At 33.2% G+C, this 11,006-nt stretch overlaps 1 protein-coding gene across 1 annotated transcript; it reads left to right on the forward strand.

The window, feature by feature from the left end:
* Positions 1-1,010: 1,010 nt before the first annotated feature.
* LOC111687583 (probable cytochrome P450 313a4) lies at positions 1,011-9,775 on the forward strand. The gene is made up of 7 exons (XM_023450025.2): positions 1,011-1,183; positions 7,873-8,070; positions 8,147-8,335; positions 8,411-8,480; positions 8,535-8,817; positions 8,888-9,314; positions 9,400-9,775. The coding sequence occupies exons 1-7, from the start codon at positions 1,033-1,035 to the stop codon at positions 9,558-9,560; spliced, it is 1,479 nt and encodes a 492-aa protein (XP_023305793.2). The 5' UTR covers positions 1,011-1,032; the 3' UTR covers positions 9,561-9,775.
* Positions 9,776-11,006: the final 1,231 nt, after the last annotated feature.

An 11,006-nucleotide genomic window follows, 5' to 3' on the forward strand; every position in this document is an offset into this window, starting at 1 on the left:
AGTATTCTAGAGTAGACACTTGAAATTTTTAAATTTTAGTTCCATTAATATCTTACCACCCGACTAACTCCAATTCGTATTTTTCTGTCTTTATTTCTTTCGAATAAAGACAGTCGTCACTTTAGTGTCCCATTTGTAAGCGAGAGCGGAGACAATCGTTTCTTTACTGTCTCTTTGTAGGGTGTAGAGTGACGATTGGCTTCCTCGTAGGACAAGCCCATGTTAAAATGGTCACCTGGGTAGTCATGTGGCTAGGGGCCACCACAAGTGGTAGGTTAAGTGGTCAGTTCGGGACTGTCCCGTCGAACCGCTGGGACAATTCAACTTAGGTAAATATTTTATTATAAAAACTTAATCACATTTTACTTTTTGTAACAACTGTATGGTATTATATGGTCGGCCTCGTCCGACTATAATTTCTTACTTGTTTTCCATATAATTTCTAACACCGTTAATACTAGTGTCAGTTGTTAAAGTATGTACTAGTTGACATTAACCCAATTATCGCTGCATTTCTTGCAGGGGGGTATTCAAATTAAATGAAGTAATTATTTGCAATTTATATGCACATACATACATACATATGTACATAATTATTGTAAATCGAAATTAAATTGTTTTAAGGAAAATTTTTAATTATAGTGTAAATTAGTTTATTAATTACTCAAATGTTATTATTATTATTTATTTTCAATACATTGGATTTTATTTTTTTTTTTACAATAAATCCGATGTAATTATATTACGCATAACGGAAGGAAACCTAATAGTTTAAAGTGAAATATTTCATTTCCTGCAATCTTAACGATCTGAAGAGCTTTTGTGGTACCAAAAAGCATTACATTAATAGAGGATCTGTAATCAATTGAATATATTTTGGTAGCTAGTATAGTTTTTTTATGAGATAAAATTTAAATTTTATCTAGAATACCTTCTCAAACTCAATCTCAAATATATTTAGAGTATATAAAAGAAACACATAAGCGCAACATAAGATCAGTTAGTTAGAATTCGTGTTATAATTTGTTTCAAATGGAATTATTTATATATGCGGTTGGAATATTCTTGTCTATTTGGATCTTATATCTTTGGTATATCAGAGAATATATAAAACTAGCCCATACAGTAAACTCGAATAGACTACATACATGGCTGGGTATTGGCAAATTCTTAACAAGAAAAGGTAAGGATTAAACACGTAAACGAGTATAATCACTCATGTCGGACTATGGCTAATAACCTTTTGACGGTCGGATACTCACAATTGATTTTTGTTAAAAAAGTGTTAAAAAAGTGTTAAAAAAGTGAATTTCTAAAAGAGGGCTTAATATGAATTTTTATATGGATCTGTCCTTATAAATTCTTGTAAAGAAATTTGTAGAATTTCATCGTGTTATAAGTGTTTAAAAGTGATTTATAACCTTAAAAGTGGAAGTACACAACACGCGTTATAGGCTTCTGTCAAAAAAAGTTTAAACAACACACTGTAGTTTGTAACGCGTCTGCCGCGAAAAATTTAGCAGCTTTCAACTTTTGACGCATCGGCAGCTAATCAGGGTTGGATTTTGTTTTGTATAAAATAAGTCCTGGTTCACACTAGGAAACTTTTTTGGGAAACTTTTGATTTTTGTGATCTCACACACAAAATCAAAAGTTTCTCAACAAAAGTTTCCCAGTGTGAACCAGGTCTAAAAATGTACTAACTGCCGGTCCACACTAGTTCCTGGTTCACACTAGGAAATTTTTTTTTGGGAAACTTTTAATTTTTGTGCGTGAGAGAAAGAAATATCAACCATCTTTTTCTCTCACACACAAAATCAAAAATTTCTCAACAACAGTTTCCCAGTGTGAACCAAGTCTAGGAAACTTTTTAGGGAAACTTTTGATTTTGCGTTAGATCGAAAGAGAAAGAATATCATTCATCTCACACGCGGTACGGAGTTTCTCGTTCTCGGAAACTTGTTTTGTTTTGTTATTCTTCTCATTCGTACAACAACAAATCAATGCAATTTACACATAGTTTCTGAAACAAAAGTTTCTATGTGTGGACATTAAGGAAACTTCAAAAGAGAATTAAAAAAAGTTTCTCAACGAAAGTTTCCTAGTGTGGTCCAGGTCTAAGTAGCGAAAACTTTATTTTGGAAACTTTTGATTTTGCGTGAGAGAGAAAGAAAAAGAATATCATTCATCTCACTCGCGGTACGAAGTTTCTCGTACTCGGAAACTTGTTTTATTTTGTTAGACCTGGTTCACACTAGGAAACTTTTGATTTTTGTGTGTGAGAGCAAGAGACAGAAATGTCAACCATCTCTTTCTCCCACACACAAAATCAAAATTTTCTCAACAATAGTTTTCTAGTGTGAACCAGGTCATATTCTTCTCGTTCGTGAAAGACCTGGTTCACACTAGGAAACTTTTTTGGGAAGCTTTTGATTTTTGTGTGTGAGAGAAAGAAATATCAACCATATTTTTCTCTCACACACAAAATCAAAAGTTTCTCAACAAAAGTTTCCTAGTGTGAACCAGGTCTAACAACAAATCAATGCAATTAACACGTAGTTTCTGAAACAAAAGTTTCTTTGTGTGGACATTAAGGAAACATCAAAAGAAAAATTTTCTCAACAAAAGTTTCGTAGTGTGGACCAAGTCTAACATGATACCATGTTTCCAGGAGCAGTTGAATTACTTAAGGCCCAGACACATACAATACTTTGAGTCGAACTGAGACTGACTGCTACGCAACGCAAAAAAAAGAGATGCCCAATCGTTGTGTTAATAAAGTATGAAAAAATAATTAAATACGTTTAAAAAATTTAATTAATTGAATATTTAATATAAACAAGTATGAATGTATAGTCGGGCATAGCCGACTATATGATACCCTACATCAGTCAGTATGTTAAAATTGAGGATTATTAAAACAAAATAAAGCATTTGGTTTATTTTTAACATTATTCCGGAATGTAAATAAATTTATGGCCAAAGAAGAGACTTTTTGCAAGAGGGCTCAAAGTGGATTAGGGAAAATATGGGTCTATCCTAATAAATGTTGGTAGAGGAATTCACGTCTACTTCAAAGTTATTTTGTAGAATTTAAAAGTTACAAGCAAAAAAGTATAAAGATTATTTTTGAGATTTTTTTATTTTCTTTTTATACCACTAAAGTGGTGTAGGGTTTGCGCTGATGTTTGTAACGTACAAAAATATTCGTCCTATACCCACCTTAAAGTATACCAATCGGCTTAGAATCATTTTCTGAGTCGATTAAGCTATGTCCGTCCGTCCGTCCGTCTGGCTGTCCATGTAAACCTTGTGCGCAAGGTATAGGCCGCAATTTTCAAGATAATTGGATGAAAATTGGCACATACGCCCAAGGACGAAGCCTATTGAAAATGTTTAAAATCGGTCCATTATTTCGACTAGCCCCCATACAGCCGTACCCCCCAAATAGGGCCTTTTGGCTTATAATTAATTTAAATGATCTATTATGTTAACAGAAGTCGACAAAACTTAGTTTTATAGAACTTTAAATGACACTATCAATTTTTGTGATGATCCGGCTTTATTTGACCCTATCCCCCATACAAACTTCCCTTCAGAATATGACTTAAAGGTCAAAATTTACTTACAAACACTAATAACACTTTTAAATTCTACATAAATAATATTGAAGAAGACTTAACTCCCCCTACCAACATTTTTAAGGATAGGGTCATATTTTGCCCTACTCCCCTTTTAGCCCTCTTAAAAAAAATCTCTTTTTTTTGCCAAAAAAGGAAAAATATTCCGAAATAAAGTTAAAAAACTAACCAAATGCTTTATTTTTTTAAATAATCCCCAATTTTAACATACATACTGACTAGATGGTCGGCTACGCCCAACTATACATTCACACTTGTTCTATTCTGTTTTGTACGCCAAAGTTGAATATTTTTCAACTTTTGTACATCATGCATAAGTTTGACGTTTGGATTGTGACTGCTCTCATTAAAACACACACAGTAAACACAAGCTGCCTGTAGCAGTTCGACGCAAAGTATTGGATGTGTCTGGGCCTTTAATTTGGCCTCTGAATAATGAACCTGTTTCTACTACACATTCGTAATTCGTTTGACTGTTCATTGTCATGTTGTTTTTATACCCTACACCACTATAGTGGGGAGGGTATTATACGTTTGTGCTGATGTTTGTAACATACAAAAATATTGGTCCAATACCCACCTTAAAGTATACCGATCGATTCAGAATCATTTTTGAGTCGATTAAGACATGTCCGTCCGTCCGTCTGTCCGGCTGGCTGGCTGTCCATGTAAACCTTGTGCGCAAGTTACAGGCCGCAATTTTCAAGATGATTTGATGAAATTTGGACCAAGCATGTTTTTTTGGCACAAGGACGAAGCCTATTGAAAATGGTTGAAATCGGTCCATTATTTCACCTAGCCCCCATACAACCGTACCTCCCGATTTGAACTTTTTATGCTATAATTACGTCAAATATACTGCTATCTCTCTAAAAATTGGCACAAATAAGTTTTATATAAGTATAAATGATGCTGCAGATTTTCGTAAGGATCGGCCTATATTTGACCCTAACCCCCATACAAACCCCCCTTCAAAAATGACTTAAACGTCTAAAATTGACTTGTAACCATTTGTATCGCAATGAAACTCAACAAAACTAACTGTTATTTAGAAATATATCCTTTTCCCAAATTTACCGAGGATCGGCCCATATTTGACCTATATAAAGCCTCATTTAGAAATTTTAGTTTTTTATCAATAAATGGCTTAAATATTTTGGAATTATGGTAATATTCAACATAAAAGTTTCTTTACAAAAAATAAAAATTTTATAAAAGTAAAAATTGTAAAAATATACTCATGGTGTAGGGTATCATATGGTCGGCCATGCCCGACTATACTTTCCTACTTGTTTTTTCATTCATTATTTTGTCGATTTTTTGGAATATTTATGTGTTTGTATGATACAAAACTACGTTTGTTACATTATTTTAAACAATTAAGTTAAACATATTTTTTTACATTATTTTGTAATTATATTTTCATATTCAACCAATGAAAACAACCAGCTGATTTTGATAAATACTTGATAAAAATTCAAGATGACATTCATTCGTTCGTAATTCATACGGTAATTGAAACTGAATTACATAAAGTTTGTGTAATTCGCAGCAGAAATGTTGTATGGCGAATCATGTAACTCAGTACGTAGTTGGGGGTTCAATGATAAATAAGAGCGTGAATTACGAATAATTGCATCATGTGAACGGGGTATGAAATACATTTAAGTTTTTGTTTAAAAATTTAAACAAAAACAAAACAAATCTTATATACCCTTCACCATGATTTCTTAAAAAAAAAACAGTTCAAAAAGTACTGTTAAAGGACTCCGGGATTGTTTACATGTCTCTGGATTCAATATTATAGGAAATTCAAAAAAGTACCTTTTGAATAACGAAAAAGTGCCAAAAAGTTCCCTTTTATGGGTTTTCACCTAATCCCGACTCTACACATTTAATTTCATGTTTCTAAATTCAATATTATAGAATATTCAAAAAGTACCTTTTGTATTTTTTTAGTTTGCAAACTCTGTCTCTCTACAAATTTCAGAGAGGGTCACGGATTTTATATTCGTTATTTATTTATTGGGCCGATTTTAAATAGCGTTCTATTCGTTCGTATTTCCGACAGAATTATTGAAAATTCTGATATCAACATACACTTCCCCCGGGGCATGTTAACTTGGTGAAGCCTCCACTTTGGTGTTATAGCAATCGCGGGGAATAAAGGGGTTGCCGGGACTAAAAAATTAGTTACAGTCTACTGCCTGGCTTAGTCCTTGCATAGATTGAAAGTGGTCAAACCAGAGCACCGCATAATCTGATACTACAATGGCTAGTTGCCTGCAGGACTATGTTCTGGCTTGTCAGTTGGTTGAGGTTTCTTCGGGATCCACGTAGTGGCTGTGGTTTAAACCAAATTCGCGGGAAAAGTAAGTTGTGGTTAAAAGACTGATGTAAGTTAATGTTAAATTTTTCGGTATAAGTTCGGTGCTGTTGCCTAAACAACAGATACCCCGCAGAGGAGTGACTGTTGGACTAAGCGTTGGAAATGAGTTGGTATTATTTGTATATGGTAAGGAGTGAATGTGAGGTACGGCAAGCCTCATCCCACCCGTCTACCTATAATGTATGTGTTGTATGTCGCTTGGTTGTATGGTGATGGCTGAGAGGTATCATATACAAGTGATACCATTGAATTTTCCTTCCTTGTCCAGATATGTTCAGAGTATACTCTGTTCATATCAGAATTACCATAGTGTGTCCCTGTGAGTAAGAACAAAGTCCTCGGCTTATTTGATGGATTCGTACTTCGGTCCACCGGTTACGTCTCTAGGAGCTGTTGCAACAGAGGCCGTCCCATCTGCGTGGTTGTAAACGGAAGTGATGTTTTACATCTCGGAATTTAAGCAACGTGGCAGCAATGGTCAGAAATTAGATAGCTCAAGTACTTCAGCAAAGTGCTTGTAGATGGACCGTCCCAATTCATTTGCCACCTGAGTTCTTCATTGAAGGATTCAGGGGCGATGGTACACCGTTGTTCAAGTCTCCCCAGTGGATGAAAAAGAACACCGTTAGGTAGGGCATCATGACAGGTACTCATGTAAAGCACTTCGACATTCCTTCACACATACAGACGGACATAGCTAAATCGACTTCGCTATCTATAAGGATCCATAGTATATACAATTTATAGGGTCGGAAAATTATATTATAGAAATTACAAACGGAATGACAAACTTATATTTAAGCTTCTCACGAAGGTAAAGGGTATACAAACATTAAAAGAAAGATGAAAACAAGTAAGAAGTAAAAGTCGGGCGAGGCCGACCATATAATACCCTACACCTGTATAAGAATAAAATGTGATTTAAGTTTTTATAATAAAGTTTTTGACTAAAGTAGTGTAGGGTATGATAATGCGTAGTGTGTAACTTGCTGCTTATAAAGTGCAAAAATCTTGAAACGCGTAAAACGAGTTACCGCCTCAACGCGTGTTCTGAACTTCCACCTTGAAGTAATTTTCTGAAGGGAAGTTTGTATGGAGGCTATGGTCCAATCATTATGTAATAAGGCAATGTCATTTAGATTTGTAAAAGTCCAAGTTTTACCGATTTTTTTAACATACTATAACATTTACCGAAATTCAGGGTTACGGCTGTATGGGGACCACTTTCAGTAGGTCTCGTTCTTGGGTCAAAGAAGAATATGTGCCAAAAACATGGGTTAGAAACACGAAAGAACTAGGAGCTGAAATTTTCTAAACATTTGTTCTTTTGATTTATATTTTATATTTTGTTTAGAAATCGGTTTAAAATCGGTTCACTACCATCTGTAACACATCAAAATATTGGTCGTAGACCCACAAAGTATATTTGTATATTCTAGGACCTTATTAAATTCAAAAGACGATCTTGCTATGTCAGTCTGCCTGTTGAAAGCAGTTGAGAATAAACTGACAAGGTTTGTTCGGTATTGAAAATGAGCAATATCGGTCTATCACCTAGCCCCTTATACACGGAGTCACAAATAAGTTAATTATGAAGCAATGGTGATGAAATTTGGTGTAAGTTAGTTTTATATACCTCGAAATTTAACCATGATATATGTCGGACATCGGACCATAGTTCAAACTAATACCCATCACACTATAAAAGTTTTATTTACAACAATTACCTACCTTGCCTTTCCGCAACCGTGTGAAGCATCATAAGCCCGAACATAACTGACTTTAAAGTCACATTTATTTAAATATAATAAAATTAATTATAATTTGTAAAATTTCTTACAGAGGGTCTTTTATACTTTTATAACTATGCTAATAAATATGGTCCAAACTGTGTACTATGGTTGGGAATATGGCCGTTGTTTCTCAGCACTGATCCAAATGTCTTAAAGGATATTTTAACATCTAAAAACTGTATTAATAAACCAATCATATATAAAGGAATAACTACAATAGCCGGTGATGGTTTAATATCACAAAATGGTAATAGGAGTGAGATTTCTAAAAATTATCACAAGTTGTTATGATTAAAAATTGTTGTAAATTACAATTTTTACAGATCCAGATTGGAGTAGACATCGTAAAGTTTTGAATAAGGCCTTTTCAAATACAACTTTAAAATCATTTTTCAACCTTTTTCACAAAGAGATTAATAATTTAATAGAGCATATCGATAGAAGTCAAAACAAGGGAGATGATGTTAATATGATGGAAATGTTTCGTGCATTTACCATGAGAATTGCTTCCAGTAAGTTGTTTTGAATGTTGTACAGATTACTTTTTCTTAACTTTTAATTACTTTCAAAATGAAAATTCTCCATAGAAACAACACTGAAAAGAAATTTGGAAAAGACGGAATTTAATTCATTTAAATTGGCCGAACATGCTAACGCGTAAGTAACCTTAACTGGACCTTAAACTCAAACTATAAAATTAGTTTGTTTTAGATTTTTAGAGTTTGTAGCAGATACATGTGTTAGTCATATTATGGCGATTAAATGGATAAATAAACCGGCCGAGAATTATATTTATAAGACTGCAAGAGATGGTTTAGCGATGTTTCGAAAACTTATCAAAGAATCAGTTGATATTATCCAGAAAAATGATACAAAAGATCCCAGTTATTTGACTGATGTAAATAGTGTTTTAGATTATGCTTTTATGGGTGTTCAACAGAATACTTTACATATGAATGAAATTGAAAGCCAAATGATGCATATGTTTTTTGGAGTAAGTTAAAACATATATATTGTACATTTAATTTAAAAAAAATATATCTCTCAACGAATCATTTCTAAAGGCCTTTGAATCAACATCTACTACAATGTATTTGGTAATTACATTGCTGGCGATGCATCCACATTATCAGGAACGTGCTTATGAGGAAGTGGCAAGTCTATTACCCGATAATGACAACGAAATTACCTTAGAATTGATGGAGCAAGCGACTTATGTAGATATGATTTTCAAGGAGACAATGCGACTATTTCCCGCGATACCAATGGTGTTTCGAAAAGTTACTAAGGAGGATCTCATCCTTAGTAATGGCGTGAAGTTACCGATTGGTCAAATGATTTGTATTGACCTGTATACTTTGCACCGAAGTAAACATCTGTATGGTCCCAATGCCAACGCTTTTAATCCTGACAACTTTTTACCTTCAAATGTTGCTGACAGGCATCCGTTTGCATATATGCCGTTTACCAAGGGACAAAGATTTTGTATTGGTAAGCAGATATATAAAATATATATATCGCCTCCAATTGTATTTCAACTTATTCTGAATTTTTTTGTTTTTTTTTTGTACTTTAGGTATGAGATATGCTGAAATATTTTTTAAGATTTCATTGGCAAAACTTATAAAAACGTACAAATTTACAACTGATTTTAAGTATGAAGATATAGCCTGTGAGAATCATATGTCTTTGAAAATAATAAAAGAGCCGCATGTTTATCTGGAGAAGCGAGTATAGTAATAATATTTTACAGAACTACAAAGGTCTTCAATTGGGTTTTCAACATTTCACACACTCACCAATGCAAATATTTCAAATCAAATACTTGATCGAATCAGAAAAACATCGATAGGTTAATTTATATTCTTAAAATTCAAAATTTGTGACGTGATTACCGAAATAAACGCGATTGGTAATTTGTATAAATAAAACAACTTCAGTACGGCTTGATATGTGTAAACTGTAGTTTGTATTATGGATAACTATATAGTCTGTACTAAAGACTAGACTATAGTAAGTATTTTTGACTATACTTAAGTATGAAATATGGACTTAACTAATGTAACGACATGAAATTAACTACATACTAGAATCCAAAAGAATACTTTATATACAATACTTATAATGTAGACTTATCTCTGAAGTCCAAGCTATAGTCTGGAACGTAAATTATCTGGTCTGGTCTATAGATTACCATCTGGTGTATAGATTATGATCTGAGCTATAGGCTGGAATGCAGGCTATTTTGGACTAGATTATTGTTTTTTATTAGACTAAAGACTAAACCATAGTCTAGACCTTAGGAACTTTATTATAGACTCGACTAAACACTATATGCAGCACCAGCCACGGATCCAGCTCCAGCTATCATTCCCCCGTGGATCCGCGCCTGTACTGCACTGTATAACAATTATAACATAACTTTAGTTTACGGTCCATACTTATACTATTAATTGAATTGTGTTTTTCATAGTATTTTAATTAGGAAATCAAAACAGTTGAACTGTAAACCGTAATCAGAACAGTAGACTGTTGTAGATTCTGAACTTTTGACTATAGACCATACTTATACCAAACTACAGACTTGACAATATTTTGTAGTGTCTTTGAATAAGGACTTCCAAACTTTGAAAGTTAATGTAGACCATATTGTTGAATATATATCTGTCGAATTATTTATCATTTATTCAGTTTCACCATGGACGGATATGGTGTTTGGGTATTTTTTTTGGTAAATATGACTGACAAATTAATAATATTTATAAATTTGACCTTTGAACTCGTCAGTTTATGGGTAAGCTCCGATTTGACTTAAATTGTTATAAGTATTAATCCAGTTTTTTTCCATTTTATTTTGTATTGTCAATAAGTTCTCATCTCCTATAGATAGATAGATAGATAGATAGATAGATAGATAGATAGATAGATAGATAGATAGATAGATAGATAGATAGATAGATCTATCTATCTATCTATCTATCTATCTATCTATCTATCTATCTATCTATCTATCTATCTATCTATCTATCTATCTATCTATCTATCTATCTATCTATCTATCTATCTATCTATCTATCTATCTATCTATCTATATATCTGTCAATGGGGTACTAGGAGTCCCCCATACAAATTAAATACAAAATTTCGTTTACCTGGGAAACTAATAGATACTTTAAATATTTT

Source organism: Lucilia cuprina, chromosome 2 (genome assembly GCF_022045245.1).
Source record: "Lucilia cuprina isolate Lc7/37 chromosome 2, ASM2204524v1, whole genome shotgun sequence".
In the NCBI taxonomy this organism is placed as follows: Eukaryota; Metazoa; Arthropoda; class Insecta; order Diptera; family Calliphoridae; genus Lucilia; species Lucilia cuprina.

Coding starts and splice junctions, on each gene's coding strand:
- LOC111687583 (XM_023450025.2), top strand. CDS start 1,033: ATGGAATTATTTATATATGCGGTTGGAATATTCTTGTCTATTTGGATC. Junction 8,336..8,410: donor TACCATGAGAATTGCTTCCA/GTAAGTTGTTTT, acceptor AATTCTCCATAG/AAACAACACTGAAAAGAAAT. Junction 8,818..8,887: donor TGATGCATATGTTTTTTGGA/GTAAGTTAAAAC, acceptor TCATTTCTAAAG/GCCTTTGAATCAACATCTAC.